General features: G+C 40.5%; 2 protein-coding genes across 2 annotated transcripts in view; one reads left to right on the top strand and one right to left on the bottom strand.

Moving 5' to 3' along the window:
• DYNC2LI1 (dynein cytoplasmic 2 light intermediate chain 1) overlaps positions 1-25,771 on the bottom strand; it is a 111,176-nt gene that overhangs the window by 23,566 nt on the left and 61,839 nt on the right. The window lies entirely within an intron of this gene.
• Positions 1,659-25,771, top strand: ABCG5 (ATP binding cassette subfamily G member 5). Its single transcript, XM_077811445.1, has 13 exons — positions 1,659-1,774; positions 2,575-2,696; positions 5,220-5,356; positions 5,579-5,677; positions 7,195-7,327; positions 8,964-9,103; positions 10,071-10,200; positions 17,950-18,163; positions 18,416-18,621; positions 19,641-19,779; positions 22,893-23,078; positions 24,313-24,425; positions 25,575-25,771. Exons 1-13 carry the CDS (start codon positions 1,659-1,661, stop codon positions 25,769-25,771), a joined length of 1,932 nt encoding a protein of 643 aa, XP_077667571.1.

Genomic DNA, 25,771 nt, shown 5'->3' with positions numbered 1-25,771 from the left:
CTGGACTTAAACATGTCCACTTTCAAAATGAAAATGGACCCAATTTCATTCAACCTTGGTCCTATTTCTGAGCAAAAATGCACAAGAAGTTTTGAAATTTTTATTTTTAGCTTCTTCTTACATAGTTAAGCAGGTCCTGTTTAGCCCAGGCAGTCTTCAGCCTTAAGTGGGGGAGAACCTGCATACCTGCAGTTCCTACTTCTAACTCCCTGTCCTCTTCCAGAATCTTCCTTTTTCCTTTGAGCCATGGGCCCAGCTTTCATCCAGTCTTTATTCCTGATTTCCCCCTCCTCCACCAAGACTATCCTCTCCACGTCCCTTCATTTGCCATGATCTGGACAGACCGGTTTATTCCCCTCCAATCTATCCCTGTTCTGAGCCAGACATTGGTTGGAGGTGAAGCTTCAAAGGAATTCACACATGTATTATCTTTGGAATATGTTGATTGGGCTTATCTAAAGTAACTGTCTGCACTTCCTGCATACAGCCAAACTTCAGATCAGGTCTGACTTAACCCTTTGAGTCCAGATAGATAGCACTGCAAAACTGAGCCCGTAAATCAAGGCACATACTATTCATAGAAACAATACAGAAACCACCCACAATTGCTAAAACAATTTCAAACAGCAGCTTCTCATAACAGAAAAGTATATTAAAGTCACTTTCTATATAGTAACACTCCGCAGCAAATGCATTTAGTTAATTTTAGTATGTACATGGCCCCTACCACTGATATCTGAGTGCCTTTTGCATGTTAATGCATTTATCCTCCCAGCACTCCTTTGTGTGGTGTGGAAGTTATATTATCCCTTCTTTACAGCTGGGAGGACTAAAACACAAGTTTGCACCGGAAGTCTGTGGCAAAACCCAGAATAGAACCCAGATTTCATGTGTCCCAATCAAGCGCCTTGACCACCAGCCCATGTTGCTTCTCTAAGGGCTATATATTGCCTTCATTCCACATTCACATGCAGATGGAGGACACTATACGTCAAATCCAATTTGCTGTTTCATATATCTAGTGCTAAATGCTGTCTGCAGGAGTTTCCCCTTCAGTTCTGTATGAGCTCCACTCACCGACAAATCCAGATCTGTATCCTGGCTCCCAATGGCATGCTCCGATGGGACTTTTTCAGTCATTTCTTTCAGATTTGTGATGGAGCTTTCTCTCCGTATTGCCACTTTCTTTTCTGTTTTTAAATACTGTGCTTACTGTGGAAATCCTTCTCCTCTTGGTTTTGAGCTTGATCCCCTTCCAAGACCCCTCTACACGAATATAGCTGGTGTTTCTCCTGACACTCCGGGTCTCTCTGGTCTACATGTCTCTGTAGATGGGGTAATGTTCTCCTTTTCTGGGATAGTAACAGCTCAGACTAAAGGTTAATCAGATAATAGTTATGGCTAATCTGTCAACTGTGCTTGGAAAGGAGAAGAAAGGAAAAGTGAACTGAGAGCTACTCAGCTTTCTGTCGAGTAATTTCCTGGGTGTAGAAATAAGGCTGGGTCCATGACTGATCCTGTGGACTACTGGCAGAGTGAAGCTATACCCTCTTCATTAATGAGGTAGCAACTTGGTGATTCAAGCAACTTACCTGAATTAGCGGACCTACCAGCTGGTTGAGAAGGTGATTTAAGTAAAGTGTCCAGTCTGCCTGAGGATGATGCAGCCTACTGAGATGGAAAGGAGCAGCTGGGGTTCCAGAGCAGAAGAAAGGATGTCTGTTGTGATTCCACATAACAGTGTCAGCGTCCATGGAATCTCCTACACAGTCAGGTAAAGCTAGTAAGGATCAGCAATGTAAGCTGGGACTCTGCAATAGTACTAATCCTCAGACCACAGGGATAAGACTTCCCTTAATTTATAGCATAATAGTAACAGGGATATAGTTTGAAGATGATGGACCTTACTCTTAGTCCAGTGAAGGGAGACACCAAGGATGAATTTGGTCCTCTCTGTCTTGTAATTAAGACTATATTTTCCTGAGAGTAAGGAGTGATTCTGCTTTCTGAAGATTTCATAAGTGATTCTTTAAAGAAGGTATCCGAAGGATATATAAAGAAAGCCTGAAAGGGTTGTGGTTTCATTTCTTTTGCTTGTTTTTAGACATTTAACTTCTGTCTTGGCTGGAAGACTCTGATATGACTGGAGAGCTCGTGAACTAGGGACGCCAACAGAGCCAATACGGAACAAAATGAGCTATTAAAAGGGGAAGGGATTTTTAGTCAAGTCTGTTTAAAACTTTGTTTTTTTGTTAATTTCTATTTAATTTCAGTGGTTTTGTTAAAGGTCTAACACCCTCATCCTTACAATTAAAGAGCTCACAATAAATATTACTTATATTTCCCCTTGGTCCTCCAGCAAAACCAGGTTAGATCAGGAAGGTTAAGTCTGGTTCTACTAAGATAAAAAACAAGCAGAAAAAAAACCTTTTAGAAATTATTTTTTTCCGATCCTCTTTATACATCAAAGCAGCAAAAAAGGGCACAAGCCCAATTTTTGAAATGTTTCTTACATGTTATTTTAAATTCTTTCAAATGCCACATTTCAGCCTTTTAACCTTCTTTTTTTTAAAGAGAACGTGTTGGACTTTGGTGGGATATCCCATCATATCATAAAAAATACACACGGCAGATCCTCAAAGATGTTTCATTTCACATAGAGAGTGGCCAGATTATGGCAATTTTGGGAAATTCTGGTAAGTAGTTCAAAACTTCCAAATCTAAAACAATACTACTTTAAAAAAAATCATGCCAAATGAATTTCGTAGACTGTTCTGAATGTGGGCACTTCTGTAATAAGGTCACAATGTGGATAAGCACTGGTTTACTTAGATTAATAATTTACTTTTCAATTATTGTCAACAGGCTCTAGTGAATGGCCTTCTTGGGGGCATTACACTGGTGAGGATTACTGAAGCACACTGCCCTAAGTCTCCACAACCTTGACACCAGAATATCCCCTCCCACTGCCTACCCTGAAGGGGCTGGGAGGGACGCTGGTATGGAGCTAGCTATTCTGGCTTTACACTACTTGTAGATTCTCATGCAGGGTGCCTTTAAGGTCATTTTGCACTGCACAAGTGACCTTAGCAGGGTCAAGGATCTAGCCAAAAGATTTGTATTTTTAAATAATGGAACCCTTGCAGACTATCAAGACTTTCTGAAAAAGAAAAGCTGTATCAATGCATACATAGTCACCATCAACCTGTACTCTTTAAAAAGGTGGCATTTTCAGTCGCAGTCTCAGTAGAATATATGTGTGGTGGTTCTCAGGGTACCAGGGACAGTAAGTCACCTTGTTTCTCCCTGCCTCTGGTGAGAGAGAGGGTCTTGCCCATAGTAACTTTGAGTTAGTGCCCTGACACCACCAGCCTTTCAGCCATTCAAGCACTCTCCTCCAGGCTATGCCAGCCCGGTCTTTGCCTTGCATGTTAACAATAGGTGCATCCTGGTCTCCAAGTCATTTTGAAGCATTCCCCTGTGATATCCAGCCCCTAAACTGGCTACTCACAGAAACTCCAGATCCTCTGCCCCCACAGGTTTATTTAAGAAACAATGAAGAATCAGTTAGAAACAAGATAGTGATGGAAATGAATGGTCACAATATGAAACAAAATCATAAAACGCAAGCTTGGGCCTATGCTTATTAATAGTTATCTTTCCTATCTAATAAAGTAGGTTTTCCCCTGAAAGTTCAATCTGTTGTAGAGCTGGCTGGCTTTGCAGGAACCAAGATCCAAACTTTCATGAAAACATCCCGTGCCACAAGATGTTTACTCAGTGAATGGATCCAGAGTGCTTTCCCCCACTCTGTATTATGGTGAAACAGTCTTTTGTCTTTATTCACAGATAGGGTGGTCCCTCTGTCTGTTATAATGGTCCTTTTTCACCTCCAAGTTGTTTCAATTGTTTGCAGTTGTCCCATCGATAGTCTTGGGAAGCAAGGCTAGACAACTGAGCCTCGCCTTACCTCACTAGCTAACCAGGGAGTGTTGACAATTCTGCCTGAATGATCCATCACTGTGATGAATCATCCCCTGGTGTCTAACTTTTAATCCAAGACCAAAAAAGCATCCTTTCAATATAGTTATATTATTTCTTCAATATTACCCATATAATCATTGTGAAAAAATGTATGTGAGTCTTGATAATTTACGAGCTTTCTGTAGATACCTTACATTACCCATTATGAATAAATACCCTGCAAGATGTGTTTGGTGTAGTGAGTTTGTCAGACCTGAGATGAGTTGTTTGCAAAGAACAGGGGATCTTTTTCCAAAGGGCCTCTGTGTCACAATATGGTTTCTTCCAAACTTGCCAGAGTTTTTCAGGTCTGTGTATGTGTATGGTTTCCTGGGTTAATGTTTTTCATCTTTTTTTCATCTTGGATGAAATTTAACCTTGTGCAGAGGGCCAGCACAGAGCCTATTCATCACTTAAGTCCTACTTAAACACGTTTTTGAGCTTCCAGTGATACTTAAAAGGTGCATAGGCCATGTGCTGCACAGGAGTTAGGCCCTCTCAAATCCCCCATTATCTTCCTCTTGCATTCCAAATGTGGTTCAAGCTACCTGCCCCTACCTACAGCGCTGCTCTTGACTCTTACTACTGCTCCTCTTCCTCACTATTCTGTTCAACCTTCCTGTCTCCCTGCTACCTTCATGGCCTTCTCCCACTCTCATCTTTATAACTTCTCCCATGTTGCCCCTTATTCCTGGAATTCCCTCTTGCCCCTGGAACCAAAGGTGAAATCTCTTCATTTACATTTCTCCTCAGAACTTATTTCTCCCACAAAACCTACTAGTCTCCTATAAAAATTCTCCTAGAAGAAGAAGTGCTCTTGATGCTCTGAGGCAGAACCAGTCCTGGTCTTCCATCCTTGTCTGATCTGTTTTGTCTTTCTGTTTAGATTGTAAACAGGGACAAATGGGACAGGAATTGTAGTCCTCAATGTTTTGTATAGCATCAAGCACAATGAGGGTGCTTAACAAGTGATGAGAAATAAATAGAAATTTACATAGACCCTAACACTCCATTTAACTTTCATGGGCTGCTTTTTCACACCATTGTTACTGATAAAATATATATCTATTTTTTCATTAGACGTGTGCACAGTGTCTAGAACAATGGAGTCCTGGCCTCTGATTAGGGCCTATAGGTGCTGCTATAGTAAAAGTAAGAATTAATCTGAATGAAAATTTTTGTAAACTGTCTAACAGGCTCTGGAAAAACAACTCTGCTGGATGCAATATCAGGAAGACTGAGACAAAAAGGAAATTTCTTTGGTAATGTGTACATGAATGGGCATGAGCTGAAGAAAGAACAATTTCAGGACTGCTTCTCATACGTTCAACAGGTTGTTTTTTAATTTAATTCATATCTATGGACCTTTTTGTTATTACAAAGTTGTAGTGATAATAATAATAGAATCATATGGCTTGACTGTGATTTCACTAATCTTGTTGTAAATCAGGAGTAACTCTACAGAAGTCAATGGAACTATGCTGGTATGAAATGTGTGTCAAAGCAGAACCACGCCCAGAGTTACTACAATACTGTTGTTCTTTTCCTTTTCTAGAATGATATCTTATTAGGTTATCTCACCGTACAAGAATCTTTGACTTACACTGCTTTACTCGCACTTCAGAAGCACTCCAGCGACTTCATTAAAAAGAAGGTCAGTATGTTCTATTCTTCCACGGAGACAAACAGGGGAATCTTTTCAGATATGTCCAGCAGATCAGATACCCTAATTTTATAGACACTACCTTTTAGCAGATTTGGATTCCCAAGTTCAATTCATGCTCTCACATTATCCTTTCATCAATGGCACTTTTAATCTATAGATCTCACAGTGCTTTACAAAGGAAGCCAAGTATCATCATTCCTATTTTACAGATGAGGAAACAGGCATGCACAAGTGAAGTGACTTGCTTGGGATCACAAAGGAGTTCAGCAACTGAGCCAGGAATAAAACTCTCTGATCTCCTGAATGCCAATTCTGTGTCATGCTGCCATCTTGGGAAATAATGAATGTGTTGGAACAAAATTCGTGTTGCTGTAGCTGTATCAGTTCCAGAACATTAGAGAGACAAGGTGGGTGAGAACATCTTTTATTGGACCAACTTCTGTTGGTGAGAGAGACAAGCTTTTGAGCTTACACAGAAGAAGACCCGAAGAAGAGCTCTGTGTAAGCTCAACGGCTTGTCTCTCTCACCAACAGAAGTTGGTCCAATAAAAGATGTTCTCACCCGCCTTGTCTCTTTGGAATGAAATTGTCATTCCTGAAGCAGTACCAGTTGCTATTGCATGGGAGATTGAATTTGATACCAAATTCAGAACTCCTGAAGTGGCCATCCCCATAGTATCTGGGCACCATTACATACATTTAGAACTCCATCATTTCCCTCCTGGAAGAAGAACAAAGCTTCTATATCCTCCTCACTTACTGCTGCTTACTGTGAGGAATTGAAGATGTTATTATTTATTTATTAACCCCTGACAGAGTTATCAGCCCTGCACCATGCACAGAAGAAACACAGCCCCACTGAACTAGCAATCTGAATAGAGACAAGAAAAATAAACACCAAATGGACTGGGAGACCCAAAAGGAGAGGTCTATCTCTGTCGTTAATTTCTTAGTTTCAGAGTAGCAGCCGTGTTAGTGAGCTGTAGCTCATGAAAGCTTATGCTCAAATAAATTTGTTAGTCTCTAAGGTGCCACAAGTACTCCTTTTCTTTTTGTTAATTTCTTAGTGTCACTTGTGTCCATCCAGGTGCTTTATTTCATACAGCTGGCAATGGATGCCATTTTTACAATTTTCTGGGGGGAAGGGGGGAGATGAATTCTACTTGTGCCCTAAAGCTGGCAAGATACAGGTACAGCCAGCTGTCTGGTAGAAGAACATTCTAGCAAGAGGGCAAATGGCTGCTGCCAGGGGTATGGAAGTCTATGAAGCTGTTTGTGAGAAGTTGCCTAGGATAGTGGCCTCTAGACAAAGATGATTACCTGTTCTGATTTTGGAAAAGAATATCTGTCCAAAGTGGCCAGACATGAAGACAATAGCCAAACCAGATAAAAAGGCAAAAAGAGATTATGAACAATTTTACAATAGATGTCACTCAGTTAGAGAACTGCTGGGTCTAGAATCTTATGAACCATTTGTGTCTTTTTAAATTGTAACTATTTTGCAGGTAGATGCTGTTATGGCTGAGCTGAGTCTCAGCCATGTTGCTACTAATGTAATTGGAAGCAGTATTTTGCGGGGAATTTCTGGTGGTGAGAGGCGTCGCGTTTCAATTGCAGCCCAGCTATTACAAGATCCTAGTGAGTACTGAACAGCTTTTCAGAATAAAACAAATACCTTGTCCTTTTCATTATGCTGTCACTTTGCACACACTCCCACCACCCACCTCTAAATAACATTTTAAAATATAATAGCACTTTTCTTCTATCACAGATCCACATTCCAAACTGCCATTGATTTCAACATGCAGGCTCATTGCACAATCAGCTCTGCAGAGAGGCAGAAATGTCTAGTGACTAGAGCATAGGCTGAGACTCCTGTTTTGTCACTGACCTATGCTGTGGCCTTGGGCAAGTCACGTAGACCCTGATAGTTAAGTTTAAGCACATGCATAGATCTTAGGGATTTAAGCATGTGTTTAACCATATGTTTAAATTCAGTCCTTTACAACTGTCTGTGCTTCTGTTTCCCATCTGTAAAACAGAGCTAATAAAATGTACTTATTTTAGGGGGGAGTTGTAAGGATTAATTTTGTAATGTTTGCTCAGCACTTTGTGTTTTCAAAGTGCTATGTAAGTGCTAAATATTATTATTATTATTATTACTTAGTCCTTCATATTTATTTATTTGGATATAAAACAGAGCCAAAAAAGTAGCATATACCCAAGCTCTACTTGCCTTGACAATTACTTAAATTTGCAATTCAGTTGGAATAACCATTTAGCAGTATAGCCGTGCTCATACATAAGTTAATGCAACCAGCCAGTGAATGAAGCATACCCCATACCTTAGCTAATGCAACTTTTAGAGCACTGATATGCTGTATCCACTACTTTCTTGAACATTTTTGTGAAGACATTTATGATTTCTGTTGGGAACTTAAAAGGGGCAATATAATACCTATGTTGCAATAATTCAAAGAATCAACATTTGTAGTTTGCTACATTAATTCAGCCAGTGATGAAATGAGATTTGAATTTCCCTTGATGAATGATGTACACTACATTATACACTGTATGAACTCTGGTGCAATGACAACAGTCATAGATACTAATAAAATTGGTTGACTGGTCAGAGTGGGAATTGTCCACGCTGTACCTCTTTTGTGGAAAAAATAAAATAATTCATTTTCCAGGACTGTATCTCTCTTCCTCCATCTCCCACCCCCCAAATTCTTATGTATAATAAAATACACATTAAAATTACAAAGAAAATAATGCACTAATAAGACTGGTTCATGTACAGAACTACATACTGTACTACAGGATAATTTTAAATAGTTCATTACATAAAGCACAGTTGTGTATACTGTGTACATGCAGAATACACACTTTTAGCTAATTTTATGTAGCATCCTATCCTTAAAAGCATCATTTTATAATGCTAATTCTAAAAGCTGACAAACACACTGAATCTATTTTGGTAGCTTCACTGAGAAAAAGTCAACATGAAAAAATGATCAAGTTGTAATTCTGAGTATCAAAGAGAGGACCTGATCTTGCACTCTATATTCACTGTGGTTGAAAATGGACCACTGAATCAAGTAAAGGCTGAAGGATCAGACCAGAGAAATAAATGTGTACACAGGTTTGCATGGCTGTCACACTTCAGAGATAATTCTACAGCATGCATTGAATGACCTATAAAGGACAGAAACTATACAATTTGCTTACCATTTAACTGAGTTTTCAGAAATTATCCCTGTTATATTCACAGAAGTCATGTTACTTGATGAACCAACTACAGGACTGGACTGCATGACTGCAAATCAGATTGTCTTGTTGCTTTCGGAACTTGCACGCCAAGACAGAATTGTGATTATTACAATTCATCAACCACGGTCAGAACTTTTCAGGGTAAGGAATATTAAAATGATAATAGATTCTTACTGAGCATCACTCCATGCAGTTTTTCTTGAAGATGAGAACTATTTAGTACAAAATTAAATACAGTCTAACTTCAAATCCCAACACTAGTTCCCATTTTCGACTGCATCAAATTCAAGCTGCTTGTCCTCACCTTCCAGGCCCTTAAAGCTCTGCCCCTTTCTGCTGCTCTAGTCACACTTCCCATTGATCCCTCTGCTGTACCACTGATGCTAACCTCAACTGCTCATTTGTCCACAACCGCCTTCATGCCTTCCTCCTTCCTGTCTTTCTGAACTTATAACAAATTCCTCTCCAGATTCCTTCAAATTCCTCTCCAAAACCCATTTCTTCTGTAATGCAAGAAATTGACCAACTAATAACAGATAGGTTGAGGCACAGTTGGGTGACAGTTGAGGCACAGTTTGTCTTTATTTTTTTAAAAAAGACAATGTACTTAATGGACAATCTTTTTAAAAGTGTCTGGTGATTTTGTGTATCCAACCTGAGACACCGTTACAGGGACCTGGCTTTCAGAAAGTGGTAAGCATGTATGTCGGACCCTCCTGAGGCAGATTAGTATTTTTGCACCCATTTTACAGATTGGGGTTACTGAGACCCAGAGAGGGTCAGCAACTTGACCAAGGTCACAAAGCAAGGCTGTGTCAAAACTGAGAAGTCAAGAATTCATGGTTCCCATTCCTGTGCTCAGACTGCACCTTTCTCTTCATACCCGGTAGGATCCAATACCTTTAAGAAGGGTCAGTTCTAATAGTTTATGATTAAAAAGACATTTGGCAGTGCAGAAATACAATAAGGAAATGTAATGACAGGGCAAATCTACACTTCTTGCTAAAGGGCCTTTATTTACCAAATTATAAAGTACTATTCCAATATTAATGTTTTCCTTGTTAGTAGTAAGTTGATCTCATTAATATATGTTGTGTTGTCCAACCAGTTATTTGACAAAATCGCCATCATGAGTTTTGGAGAATTGGTTTTCTGTGGGGACCCTTCAGAAATGATCACATTTTTTAGTGACTGCAGCTACGCCTGTCCTGAACAATCAAATCCTTTTGACTTTTATGGTAAGTTTATCCAACTCATATTAGCAAAGATGTTGGCATTTTATTCTAGGCAAACAGGTTATGCCAGCATAACTCATTCTAATTCTTCCTGTTCTTTGTAATTGTGCTGAGCTAGTTTGTTCCATTGCTTCTGAGGGGATCAGTGCTATAAAATTATGTAACATATTCAACAGAACAACTGGTCTTAGATCTGAGAATAAAAGTAACTGTGGGATTAGCAACAAAATAGTTTAGGTCAGTTTTGAAAACATGCTGCTTTTATCTAGTACAATACTTATTTTAACCTGTAGGATATAGAACATTCAGATGCCTGAATGATAGGCAAACTAGAGCCGGAAAAGAAAGAGCAAACTGATGTGAACTTTACTCTGGATAAGGGAACAATGAAAATACACAATTTAATTGCAATAGAGCAATATGAAATAATAAGGCACACTAATTCCACAACCAGAGTTCCAGGTTCGGGGATCCTCTGGATTCATGATGCTCCTTTGCTCCTAGGAAATTAGACTTGATTCTCCAAAGTATGGAGTGCCTTTGATTCCTATTGACTTTAGTGGAAGTTGAAGATGCTCAGAGACTCTATAAAGCTCCACAGCATTATGTAGTATTTGGCTCTTACTGCTGATTTAAAACAAAACATTTACTTACCTCACAGTAATTATGGTTCTTCAAAACATTTTGTCTGTGTGGATCCCACTCTAGGTGCACGTGCCCCAAGCACATGAGACTAGCATCTTTGATTTGCAGTGTTTGTGTGGCTGCACTTGCACCCTGCATGTCCTTGTGCCCCACCCCGGCCAACGGCATATAAAGGGCAGAGAAGTCTCGAACACCCATCAGTTCTAGTGCTAATTCAGAAAATCAATTTAAGAAAGACTCACCAAAAAAAAGTGTGTATGGAGGGCAGGTCATGAGATCCACACTGTAGGACAGCATCTTGAAAAACCACAGTTATTGTGAAGTAAGTTGCTGGGGTTTTTTTCTCTGAGAAATTGTCCATGTGCATCCCACTCCCCACTCTAGGTGACTGGCAAGCAATGCCCCGTCTGGATGGTAAAACTAAGGAGTCCTAGTTGCCACTAATTAAACACTGATTGTAACACTGACCTCCCAAATTTGGCATCCAATCTTGCGCCCAAATCAAGGACAAAATGTTTAACAAAAGTGAGGGGATTGCTCCAGGTAGCACCCTGGCACATCTCAGACACGGTTATATTTCTGAAATATGCAGACAAGGCAGCCTGAGCCATAGTCAAATATTTGGCAGAAGAGGTATATCAACCATGTAATAACAGACTGAATACATGGCATAATCCATTTAGACATTCTCTGGGAAAAATATGGATTCTCTTTTAGAAGTGCTACTTATGGAAACAAAAAGACTGGTTGTCTAAAAGGGCTTGTCCTATTCAAGTAATATAGCAAGGCCCTTGAAATGTCTAAGTATGAAATTTCTTCTCTGACGGGTAGGAGTAGGTTTTGTAAAGAAAATGAGGGGATTAATGGATTGATTTAAATGAAAGTCTGAAACAACTTTGCAAATAAATTTAGTGTGAGATGTCAGCACCACCTTATCTCTGTGGAATGCTGCGTAAGGAAGGTCAGCCAGGAGAGTTTGGAGTTAGATGACCCTACTGACTGATGTAATGACCGCCAAAAAGGCCCTTTTGAGAGTGAAATGGTTTAGAGAGCAGAAAGGCATTCAAAGGGGGAGGGTCCATGAGTCCTGAAAGGACAATATTAAGATCGACAGATAAGTGTGAAGCAGCGCTGGATACAGTAGAGTGGGAAAAATTGAGTATGACTGGCTAGGAAATTGGCATAGTGAAATTGTTGCAAGGAAGATTTTAGCTGAACTGAATGAGAGTTCAGAGAGCTGGAGGGCTTGTCTACATGGGGGTTTTAAACTGGCTCAACTCAAGTTAATCTGGTTTGAAAATGCTTACATACACATGACACAATCCATCACTGCACTCTAATTCTGCATATGTCGCCAACTCTGGAGTCATCTTGCAAAGTGGACACAGTTTCCTCCAAATTGAATTCGTTTGCATCCACATGACCAACTGCTACACAATACTTTTTGCATGCTTTTAATGGCTACCCCACAGTGCTTTGCAGGTTGACAATTACTAACCTGTCCGGTTACCTGTGTGCCCTCCCTGCTCTGATCAAGTTCCAAGCACAACCGCGCACCCCCCATAAGAAGCTGGTATGGAGCCAGATGTTCCCCATTTGCTCTTGGATCTCAGGATACAATTGTGATAGCACTCCCGAAGCCAACAACATGTCTTGCACAGCTGCTTGGAGCCATGCTGAGACCATGGATCAGATCGCCATCTGGGAAGAAGCATTGGTTCAGGAAGTTGTTGTGGCTAGATACCGGAAAAAAGATGTTTTTGTGGACATCGCAAAGCAGATGTCCATAAGGGATCATTACCAGGACATCAAGCAGTGCCAGATATAGCTGCAGTCCTTCTGGACTTTACATATCATCAGAACTTGATTCTGTGGTATGAGAAAAGTGTCTTGCATGGATCCTGGGCTCAGGCTCCTCCTGGAGCAAAACCTGGGCACTTTGTGCTCTCTTTGATGGCAAATGAGTCTATAATGGGATTTCCTACTGTTGAAATATCAGGCTGAGGATGTTGCTCTTCAGAGACCATTGGTGACAGATTGTCTGCTATGTTATTGTTGACTCCTGGAAGATGAAGAGCAACTGGGGTTATCCCATGGAGTTGACCATGTCCATAATCTGATTTCCTCTTGGCATAGAGGTGATGAACAATATATAATACAATGCAGATGTGTTGTCTGTGAAGAGCTGTGCAGTGGAATTCTTTAAAATTATAAGGAATGGTTTGCAGATAATCTGATTTTCCAGAGTTCTAGGATGTTTATGGGGAGGCTCATCTCCTTCTGGGACCATATCCCATGTATCTGAAGGTAGTCCAGGTGAAGATCACAACCAGTTCCTGATGCGTCTACGGTCAGTGTCTTTGTAGGCAGAGGGGTGGAGAAGGTTATGCCTTTCCGAATGTTCTGAGCATCCCTCCACCAATATAGTGATAACAAGATATAATAATAATAAGAAGAAATACCCTAGCTCTTATATAGCACTTTTCATTCATAGGTCTGGGTGCTTTACAAGGAAGGTCGGTATCATTATCCCCATTTTACAGATGTGGAAATTGAGGCACAGAGAGGTAAAGTGACTTACTCAAGGTCACCCAGCAGGCCAGTGGCAGAGCTGGGAATAGAATGTAAGTCCCTGAGTCCCAGTCCAGTGCTACTAGGCTACATTGCCTCTCAGTGGCCTTTGATGTCTCCCTGATTTCTGGAGGAAGCTTGTTCACAAAAGGAAACACTTTGTCCCACATCAAAAAATCATACTTGATGAATAATGCATGGTAATTCAGTATGTGTAGTTGGAATGAAGTGCAGGAGTAAGCTTTCCTTCCAAAGAGATACAGCTTTTTGGGGTCTTTACTTCAGGAGTAACTGTTGGTAGACCATGCAGGCGTGCTTTCTCATGAACCACAGAGATATACCCAAGAGTCAGGGATTGAATGTGTATAGAACTTCTCAAAGCTTTTCCGTGGAACTTTATTTTTTTTCTGCTGGTTTTGTAGTGATGCAAGGGTAGTGGTGGTCTTCCAGAGATCTGTAGCTGGCTCCAAGATGCCTTCATTTATAGGCATTGGCAACCTGCCCACAGTGGAGGAATGGAACATATCAAATAAGTTATGGACCTTTCATCAGTCACTGAGGCTTCAGTTTCAGTGTGACAGCAATTTGAGACAGCAGCTCTTGAAAAGTCCTGAAATAATCCAGAGCCAAAAGAGGCACCTTGTCAGGAGGAGGAGAAAATGATGATGATGAGTCTTTGGGAGAAGCTAGTGGCTCAGTTGCCAGTGCTGGCTCAAATATCAGTACCGTGATGACTGGCATTGAGGAATTGGTATCGGCAGGAACCAGGGTAGCTGACCTAAAGCTGAAACCATTGTCGCTTGCCCTGAAGCATAAGAGCACTTTGTGCTCAGTCCCTGGGAGGAGAGTTGAGGGGAACAGCTCTTCTTAGACCTTTCAACTTTCCTATTCTTAGGGGAGAAAGACCAGTGCCAGGAACTATGCTTAGTCTGGGGCTCTCATCTACCTTGCCTCAGCATGGAGGAGACAGTACTAGTCTTCGGTGCTGGAGCAGCCATTGGTGCCAAGCTGATCTTTGGCATGCTATGAATTCTATTGGGCTTGTCAGTGCTGGGCCAGATTCCTTACCAGTTCCATCTTCGGGAGTCATATTCCAGTCGATGGGGGTGCTGACAGTGTAGGATTTAGAGGTGGACGGTTCCATCTTGAAGCTTGATGCCTGTTCTTCTGGGTCCTAAGTGCCTCTGATAAACTCCTCCAGATGATATAATTTTAGATGCGTGTCTCTAGATTTTTCTCATTCCTGAGGAGAATGACCATCAAAGCAATGGTCAGGCTCATGGCTCTTGTTGAGATGAAATAAAGAGCTATGACGCTCTGTAAGGAGAATGAGTCTGTAACAAGATAGGCAGAATGAAGCCCAAAGGCTTTGAATTTGCTATTTTAAGTGGTTGTGGCAAAAAGTGTTGAGAGAAAATAAGTATTTGTTTTAAAAAAAACCCAAACAAAGTAAGTTTAAGTAAATTTTTAAAGGGAAAAAAAAAGGATGGATTTCTGTGGAAATAACCCTTAAGTAGCCGGGTAAGGATAGTCTTGAAGAATGTGGTAAGGGGTAAGAAGCAGACACAGCCTAGTTTCATTTTGATGCCACTGGTGATAAGAAGGAACCGAGGAATGGTTTCAGCCATTCTGCCCTTGGGTTTGGGGGCAGAGCACAAGGATGTGCAGGATGTAAGTCAGTAAGGAATTCAGATTTCTATTCTAGTGTGTATGGGGTACATGTGCACCTAGAGTAGGATGTACATGCACAAATACTCAAAGAACCCATACTTCTAATCTAGTATATTTGGGTGGCTGATTGCTGATGCTGTTTGAACGCTAACTAGTGAATCCAGAAATGTCCAAGACATTATACGAAGAAGCATGGTACATTCAGAGGGAAACAGTATTTTTCTATTGTTTTGGTGGCATTCTGCCTTCAATTAGGAGAGAGAATGATTGTAGATGTGAAGCTGGAATTGAAAAAAGCTGAAAATACTAATATGACAGTAAGGATAATTTTGTCATCATGAATTTGAATAGTCTCAAAGTCACAAGTCTGAGATTTAGACTCACATTTTAAAACATTCAGTAAACACAAAGTGCTACATTCTTCAAGTGTCAACCTTTGAATGTGAAAATAAAGAAAAAAGTTTAGATCAAAGAATTACAAGTGTTCTGAAAATTGGTAGCTTCTGTGCATTTTGACTATATAAACAGGGGGTCTGAATCTGTTATCCCTGAGGTCAGTTTTCACTATTGTTACTCCTAATTTACACCAGTGTCAGAGGAAAATAAAGCTCTATGTTTCATAGAATGGATTGTATTGATTATGGAGTCGAAGTACAATGTTTGGTATTTGTCAAACATGACAGTAAATAAAGAACAGAATGTTAACTACAGGGCCTAGTGGTTAGTGCAGGGATTAGATTTTAAAACTCTCACATTGCATTGACTTGCTGTGTGACCTTAAGTAAATCACTTAGGGCCAAATTTTCCAATGTTACTTCTGGGTTTGGGTGACTAAATGTTGGATCCCCATCTTTAAAGACATATGACCTGATTTTTGGAAGTACTGACCACTACAGCTGAGGACAATATTGCTTATTTCAGTTACCTCACAGAGGTGCTCTGAAACTTAATCTTTTGTAAAGTACTTTAAACTCCTTGGACAAAGGAGTTTAAAGTACTTTATGGTTTAACTCCCACCTTGTTATGGTTTAACTCCCATCTGACAACATTTTAGGGAATGTCTACACTGCAATTAAAAACCCGCAGCTAGCCCATTCCAGCAGACTCAGGCTGCTGGGGCTTAGGCTACAGGGCTGTTTCATTGCGATGTAGACTGCCAGGCTCTGGCTGCAATCTGAGCTCTGAGTCCCTCTAACGTTTCAGGGTCCTAGAGAGTCTGGGCTCCAGGCTGAGCCTGGACGTCTACACTACAATTAAAGAGCCCCATAGGCTGAGCCCCACGAGTGCAAGTTAGCTTGCATGGGTCAACTTTAGGTATCTAATTGCAGGGTAGACATACCCTTAGAGTTTAAGCATACACAACACTGAAAAAACAAAACTTATGAAGAGAAGGTGTAATATGAACACTTTATGTAGCCAGTTTAGCAGGTTCAGAGAAGTAAGTGATCTGTTAGAACACATGCTTCTGAGAACTTTAATCTAGGTTCTGATGCTATTGGTCAAGTTAGATGATTGTTTGCTTCAAAAGAAATGTGATTTTCCAAAACTCCACAGCATTAGCATTTGATCATACAAGGAAGACAACCAGAACCCAAGGTTCTCATCTGCTAATAATAAGAAACAGCTGTTGGTGGCAAGACCAACTTATAGGTGAATTTATTAATATGGAGCATCCAGCTATGCAGAATTTTTATCTTCTGTAAGTTCCACTGCAGTAAATAATTTTTGCTTTACACGGGGCTTGGAACAGTAATGGGTAATTTGACCAGCCCAGCATCATCTATTTTACATTTTTAAAATGGGTGGGGGCGGGGTTGTTGAGATTGGAAGTTCCCCTCCACCAGAAGAGGGAGCAAAAACCAGTGCAACAGGGCAAAGCTGCATTGGCGAGAGAAGAGAAGTAACTCTGGTAGCATGTTATCCCCCGAGACCAATATTTCACAAAATGAAGCTCCATGGGTTAGGTTGGAGTATCTCATAGTAGAGAAGGGGTAGGAGTCAAGGAGAAGTTGTTCTGTATGGTGGGCAGTCCTCAAAGCCTGGTAGATTTCTGAGTGGAAATCTGATCATCCATCCATCCTAAGCAGCATTAGCACCTTCTTTTCCCTGAACAGGAGTTAGGGCAGGGGTGGCCAACCAGAAGTTAATATGCGGCTCCTTGTATAGGCACTGACTCCGGGGCTGGAGCTACGTGCGCCAACTTTCCAATATGCTGTAGGGTGCTCACTGCTTAGCCCCTGGCTCTGCCACAGGCCCTGCCCCCACTCCACCCCTTCCCGCCCCCTTCCCCTGAGCCTGCCGTGCCCTCGCTCCACTTCCCTTCCCCCCCCCCCAAGCCTCCTGCACGCCACGAAACAGCTGGTCAGAAAGTGCGGGGAGGGAGAGGGAGGTGCTGATCGGCAGGGCTTCCAGTGGGCAGGAGACACTGGGAGTGGGGTGGGGGAGCTTATGAGGGGGCTGCTGACGTATTACTGTGGCTCTTTGGCAATGTCAATTGGTAAATTCTGGCTCCTTCTCAGGCTCAGGTTGGCCACCCCTGAGTTAGGGCATAGGCAATGGCAATATGGTTCTTTGTCAGTGGGGAACAAATTTAGAGGCCCTACCAGTGAAAGGCAAGTCCATTCATTTCAGGATCTAGGACTCCACAGAGTCAGGGTTCCACAGAAATGACATTCCCAGAGGCTGAATTCCCCACACTGAGAGAATGGAGAGGAACCTTAACAAGGTGAAAAGTTCCCAGTTTCCAGCAGATTTTTCCTCCTTCTCCAGATTTTTCTACAAAGACTTTGGTGAAAGGACAGTAGGAAGGGGAAATGATCAGGCCCTTGATAATGTCTGTAGTTTAACACTTGAGTAAATTTGCAGTGGATCTGACATCTGTGGACACTCAAAGCAAAGAACGTGAACTGGAAACCTACAGAAGAGTTCACATAATTACATCTGCCTATAAAAATTCAGAGATCTTTCACAAGACTTTGGAGGCCATTGAAAGAACAAAACGCATGAAAGACCTGCCAGCAATACCATTCAAAAGCAAAGACTCACCCAGTGCAGTCTCCAAACTATGGATTCTCTTACGGTAAGAACTCACTCTAAAAAAATAATAATTTTGAAGCTCTCTAATAACCTTATTTGGATAATCTTATTCACCTTGCATATAGGCACATACGTTATTTCTTCCTCTGGGCTTCCCAGTGCATACCATTTTCCTTATGCTGCCTTTTACATTGAAACCTCTTTGGGGCAGAGTGCCTTTGTTTCTTTTTCAAAGCTGGACACATTATCAGTCATAACGAACAAAAATAGTACTATGATTTTGTTTCAATTTCAGGAGGACAACAAGAAACTTCTCCAGAGATAAGATTGGCATAACCATGCGTCTTTTTCAGAATCTGTTGTTTGGCCTGTTTTTAGCATTGTTCCTTCTCAGACTGAAGAGTGATGTTCTAAAAGGAGCACTGCAAGATCGCGTGGGACTCCTTTACCAGTGTGTGAGTGCTCCACCTTACACAGGAATGCTCAATGCTGTTGCCCTGTGTAAGTTATTCGTTCCTCCATATTATGTGCAGCAAGTACTGTATATACTATGAAAAAGGCCTTTAAGAATGCTAATTTTAAGGGCTACACAATGTCGCACAGGGAAGCAATGGGAGGTACAGTATAGTGACACAGACAAAGACAATATAACTCAGAGCAACCTGATTGTGCTGAGTGAAGTAAGTTATTACACTTATTTAAAGAGTATAGCATGCTCTCCTAGCATGGCCCCCTAGCTGAGGTGGCAGGGAGTATGGAACTGGGGCTCCAACTAATCCCTGTCCTTCCTTGTCCACTTTCTGCCTCTGTGCTGGGGCTGCATTTTTGGCCAGCTCTTATATGAATTATGCAAGTGGGGAATAGTCCTTACTTCCTCCTATGCCCCTGTCTGGCTGTGTAAAGGTAGGACAAAGTCTAGCTGCAAATTTGCACTCTGTTAATTGAGATCACAGTTATGGGCATGGAAAGGTTGAAAGGGCATATGACATGGGTGGCTTCAACAGTGATTAAGGGTAGAAGTCTTTATTAGACTTTTTTATCCTTGAAAGTATTATGTTGGTATCTTATACTTCTGAGAATTGTTATTTTCAAATGTTCTTTCTTTCACAAGTGCCATATTTTGGCCTCCCATGTAGTAACAATACCTCTGTTTGGAGGGTGAAAACTGTTCTTTCAATCAAGGGCAAATATGTGACCCCCATCATCATAGAAGATGGACATCTCCATAAATTGACCATCAAAGACAGTTCTTATGAGTGGTGTTAGATTCTTACCTGCTAGAGATGAAGCTTGTATCTCCCACGCCGCATCTGGCCACCTCTGGTTCTGTGTATAGACTATCTGATCTACTAGTGAACATGGTTTTCACATGCAATGGCCAACCAGATGGGTTCAAACAAAGTGTTTCTGAAATAGTCTAAGAGTTGTCAAGTTGCCTTGTCTAAGCTTTGCGAGCCTCAACTTCTGCATGGTACTTTTGGTCAATGGTGGTTTAATTCCTATTGTACCTTCCACTCCAGTTCCTCCATTACGTGCTGTCAGTGACCAAGAAAGCAAAGATGGCTTATATCAGAAGTGGCAAATATTGTTAGCATACATACTACATTTCCTTCCCTTCAGCATCATCAGTATGGTGATTTTCAGCACCTTTATATACTGGTAAGCGCTGAGACAGTTATACCTTCTTAAAACTATATTCTCATTATGGTGCTCTTAAATTCCTGTGTCAAGAACAGGCCTCCAGGAATAGGCTTTAAGATATTGCCTTTCAGAGAGATCAGAAAAGCAAAGAAAAGGCATAGGGATGATATAGTACTTACCCTACTCTAACTCTTATCTACACTCAAAACTTATGCCAGCATAGCTACACTGGTCAGAGTGAGAGAAACCTACACCCTTGACTGACATAGCTGTATCGACAAAACTCCTAGTGCAGACACAGCTATGCTGACATAAGAGCACTGCTGTTGGCAAACCAGTCTCTCAGGAAGGTGATGTTTCCACATCACCATAAAAATGTCTCCTATCGGTGTATGCTGCATCCACACAAGGGACTTATGACAGCATAGCTATGCTGACATAAGCTATGTAGTATAGACATAGCCTCGGTGAGTTAGAATTTTGGTGAAAATGTTCTAATAAACGACACAAAAATGAGATAAAAGGCTTGTTTTGGCCCTTAAAAACCTGTGAATCTAAGACAAATAGATGATCTCAGTATTTGCGGTATTGCTTTGTACTTCTTATAGGAAATACCCTAACCTCAATATTTGGAGTGTTCAAGGTAACTTCATATACTTATTTAAGGCCTAATTCTGCCATCCTCACTAATATTGAATAGTTTCTTACTCAACAAGTGGTCCCACTGAAATCAAGGATTAAGGTATTGCTCACCCTTCATTATTTAAGGGATTTGGCAAGTTCTGAAGGGTTAGGTCATATATCATTTTCATGGCATGCACAAGGGTAGAGAGGCCCACAGCCTCCAATCCTGTGGAAGCCTGTCTGTGCAAACAGTTTGAAGCTGGCATTCTGAGAGTTTTTGGGGAGAGTGGCTGCTTACTGTGGCATAGTCTCCCTTCAATTCTCCAGAGTTTCTTGCAGAAGTTAATGCAGAGTACAGCTAATAATTGTATCTTTTGATTATGTGATCATTGTTTCTATTAATTGCTTTCCATTTCCCCAAAAATTTATTAAATCCTTAAATCCCATGATGTATTTTTTTTTAACTATAATCAATCTCACAAAAAGATCTGAAGTTCAAAAAACAGGCAGGCAATTTCCAGTTTTAAGCAACACAAAAGGCTCTTAAATGTCTCTAGATAATCTTTATAAAGCTAGTGATAGCTCCTAAGAAAGTAACGATGCTTACATCAGACATAAAGTAATTCAGCGTTTCCCAAACTTTTTTGGCCACGGAACACTTTTTAGCCTATTACGAAACACTTATAATATTATTTTGTAGTTGTTTGGTTTTCAAATAAAAAATTGCATGATTTATGCTTAAATATATTTTATTTTATAAAACAAAGCAAAAATACCAATTTAAAATAACTTGAACTAACAATTTCTAACTGGAAAGCGTGTATAAAGTAGTACAAAAATCAAGTGCAAGAGTCAAAATTAAATTCTAGATTTTTTCACGGAACACCTATTCAGATCGAGTGGAACACCAGTGTTCCGCGGAACAAAGTTTGGGAAACGATGAACTAATTAAAAGCCCTGAGACATATGTAACTAGGTAGATTTCTATCCAAGGTTATTCAGCCTTATCATTCTGTCTGCTTGTCTAAGTTATAAAGGATGGGGAGTGTGGTACACTGAAGATAATGTACTGTCATTTTTCCTGTGACAATTGATAGCAAAATTACAGTTACTTTATGGTCTACAGTAAAATGAACACAATGATGAAAGGCACTATTACCTTGGGCTTGGATCTACCAAAATATACCTACGTCCACCACGTGTCCTGATGCATGCTCAGTCGTCAGCCTAACTGCCACCTCTTCCCTTCAGTTCCTCAAGAGGGAATGGTGGTGTTACTCCAGAGAGGAGATCATTTTCTTAAGTCCTTTTTACAGAGGATTTCAAATTACTGCAAGCCCCCAAGTGAAGAGATAGAGGCGACTTTGGCAAACAAAAACATTTTGAAAAAAATCTTTCCTTACAGAAAAAGGAGAAGAGTTTCTGCTCCTAGTGTCAGTTGGAGGGACCTGCTCACATGATTAGTCTCCTGCTTACTCCATTTTAGTATTTAGGGAAGCAGTCACCTTCAGGCAACGTTGTCCCTCTCCTTATCATTTTGGCATAGACCTAAAAAAACAAAACAATAAACACCTGCCAGCCAGGGAGGTCCTGTGTCAGTCTGTGCCCCAATAAAATTCCCCCTTGATTGACATATATAAAAAAACCTTTCTCTCCACTAAGATTTTTGTTCCCTATTGCAATTCCCATTACACCTACCCAGTGAATTGATTCCCTGAGAAGGGGGATGTAGAAAACATTCTGTGACCATTGCTGAGGTAGACTTCCTTTTCAGGAACAATGGCAGGCAACTTATACAGCTTCTGAGAGCCAGCAACTGCAAAGACTCACTCTGTCTTCTCTACAGTATACTTGTTTTGTAGACTGTAAACTCTTTCAGGCAGAGACTGTCTTTATCTGTTGTTGTAAGCCTCTTTTTTTACCTTGAGCTGTGCTCCATCTCTTGCTGCTTATCCTGACCACTCCTTCATGCCAGCCGCACAGGAAGGCCATGGAGGCCTTATTGAGAGGTCAAGTTAGGGAAGAACCAGGATGGAGCTGGTAGTATGAGGAGATCAGATTTGTTAGCAGGTGGGTTGAGCAAGGGTGAGAAAAATAAGGATATGTTTTGTTTCGTGGAGAGGAAGTAGGAGCAGGAAGGGGGTTAAGACTCCTTCTGTGGAGTGAGGAAATTAATTTAGATGCCTCTTAATAGAGGGTACTAAGGATGTGTACACTCTTCTTTAGGACTATAACAGCCTGATTTTAAGCAGGGCCCCAATCCAACATCCTTTTTTGCACCCAGAATGTGCCTGTATAAAATATTGTGGTACAAAATTCTATCTGTAATTATCTGCAGACAGTACTGATGTTATTTAGACATCCAACTACATGATTGTACCTCCATGACTAAATGACAAAATATTAGTGCACCTGTGGGTACAAAAAGGGAGAATGTTTTTTAAAAGTCTGATGCCATAATGTTTATTTTTATATTTTAAAATGCTCTTTTGCCTGTATTTGCACAGGACTGTAGGAATGAACCCTGATGTTTCCAGATTTGGATGTTTCTTTGCTGTTGTGTTAGTACCTCATATAATTGGTGAGCTACTAACACTTGTTTTGCTTGGTGTGGTTCAAAATCCAAATGTAGTCAACAGTGGAGTGTTGCTACTTAATGTAGCAGGAGTGCTCGTTGGAACTGGGCTTGTAAGGTAAGGAAAAGTATTACTAAATAATTGTGGTTTTAATGATAAAATAATGTAACTATAGAATAGTCTCAAGAATCTCTGTTGCTAAAGGTGAGTCTATGCGTGTGTACGCAACAAGGTAACAACTAGATAAAGTGCACCTGTAGTCTTTGGCAAGGCAACTATCTAATCACTGATCTTTTAAACCTTGTACTAAATACATGGGACACACTCAATCCTGACTTTTCCTACAGAACTGAAATAAGCCTAATGATAGTTAATGCCAAAGCCACTTCCTCACTGGAATGGCTACACCTGATAAAGTGGTTCTCAAAAAAAGTATCACTCTGTGCCATATTTGACAGTGCTTTTTCTCCTGTAAACAGATTTCAGCTAAAGCTTGTTCTGCAAAGTAAAACTACATTAACACTCTCTTCAGTGCCCTTTTAGTCACTGCGAAATTTAGTGAAGGGTTGTAGTTTTGTTGTGAAAGTATTTCCCACCACCTTAGTTCTGTGCCTTACTGATCTTTTTGAGTGAGAATGTGTGGGTTTTTTTACCATGTTTTTTAGTACACACAATGCTAATTAAGACTGTGAATCTCTTCATTGTCTGTGAAGAGAGTCAATATTGCCAGTGGGTCTTGGATTGCTGGACATTTCTGCTGCATTTGCTGTGTTGGATGATAAGGAGTTGGTTGGAATCTTTGTATGAGAGACAGGAAGTGCATATATTTGCTGAGTACAGTTACACTGAGCTGATTCAAGACTGTGTTTTGATTCACGTTATTAATTCTTTGTTTTGCAAGTATCTTTAGTGGTCCTCCAGGCCTTAATATTCATTTTGTGTCTACTTTAGAGGAAATGAATTGAATACACATGGTAGACTTTTGTTATGCAGATAACACTGATCACTCCTAATAGTTCTTCCATTGTCATTTTATTAGCTTTTTTTATGACACAGCAACATGAATATAAATAAGTTGTAAAATTAATTGCAACCATACCCAAACAATTCATTACTGTATATCCTGACACTGTTAATAGTCATTGGTCTCCTTAATAGGTCCTTCAACATTTGTCACATTTGTCAAGTACAGTTTGTACTTGAATATTGTGCAGGCAAATTAAGAACACCCTCTAAAATGTGAGATGTTGTTGTAAGATGCTGAAAGGAGCAGTGCAGTTATTATAAATTTGGATAGTATTGGTTCTTGAAATAACAGAAGCCCAATTTAACTAGTTTTTGTTTGTTCAAGGCACACAGAAAACATGCCTACACCTTTTAAAGTTCTAAGTTACCTTACATTCCAAAAATACAGCAGTGAGGTTCTTGCCGTCAATGAATTTTATGGATTAAACTTCACATGTGGTAAGTGTTCACTGAGCCCCCTTAAGCCCTTTGTAAATCAATTTAATGAAATATATGTTTAAATTTATAAACATGCTAACAAAGAGCACTTGCCTACACCTTTCTAAGCAACCCATACAACTCACAAATACAACATATGACCACTAGGCTATGCTTCCCAACCGGACCCCAAGTGAGGCCCATTACAAGGGGTGAAATTCTCCAACTATGGAACACATGGGACCCTGTTTATAAGTGAAAATCAACACCTTTAACATCTCCTTGAAACCCGCAGACAGACAGGGCAGATCATGGCAAGATACTACATGCTCTAAGCGGACTAACACATTATATGCTAGCTTCAATTTTGGATGGTTCTAAAATGTAGTCCCATATAGAGCATATTGCAGTAACGCAACCTTGAAGATGTCAAAGGCATTCATCACAACAATGAGGATAATACCTTGCACTTTTATGTAAGGATCTCAAAGTATTTCATAAATATTAATAAGCCTAAGTCAAACCACTTCCCAGTGCTTATGGGTCCTCGCAGACAGCATATTTGATGGGCCTTAAATCTTCCATTTGGTGTGAGTGAAATGGAAGGTTCTAGTGACACTTCATTCTTCTCTTCAGAAAATGCAATGCAGGTTAGACACAGAAACATGAAGAATGCCCCAATTTCCCATATACAGAAGATTGGCTGGGATGGGCAGTGGGGAGCTCCTGGGACGCCTGTAAGGGAAGGAAATCTACCTGCCCAGCCACGCTGTGGGTATTACTCCAGTTTCAGGACCACAGTAACCATTGCAGCAGCTGTATGAGCTGTGGTATTTGTATCGCAAGAGATCTGCCAACGTGCTCTCAAGCTTCTACGGTGAAGCAATAAGTCATTGCAGAGCTGAGTTCTGAACATACAATAATTGTACAGCCTCTACCCAGAATCTCTGGAACAACACTGTTCTCCACTACGGACAGTGCCCTCCAGACCCACAGGGGAACAGGAAGGAGTTGTGAACATATATGTTATATTAAAATAAATTGTAAGGCCAAGTATATTAAATAAAATTGAGTTAGAGTAGAAGTTGGAATCCAGATGTTTAAATCAGTGCACCACTTACAGTAACCAGCCTGCATGCTCTATAATACAAAACTTTTTTTTTTTTGCAGGTGGCTCCAATGTTTCTTCTGGAGTTGGCGCATCATGTGTTTTCCAGCAGGGCATTCAGTTCATTGAGACAACCTTTCCTGATGCAATGTCCAGATTCACAACAGATTTCTTAATGCTATATGCTTTCCTACCTGCACTTGTCATTCTAGCAATTGTGAGTTTTAAAATAAGAGATATAATTATTGTCAGGCAATAA

The sequence above is a fragment of the Eretmochelys imbricata genome, chromosome 3, assembly GCF_965152235.1.
Source record: "Eretmochelys imbricata isolate rEreImb1 chromosome 3, rEreImb1.hap1, whole genome shotgun sequence".
NCBI classification, from domain to species: Eukaryota; Metazoa; Chordata; order Testudines; family Cheloniidae; genus Eretmochelys; species Eretmochelys imbricata.
Note: the sequence above shows the minus strand (reverse complement) of the source record. Positions and strands in the feature narration are given on the sequence as shown.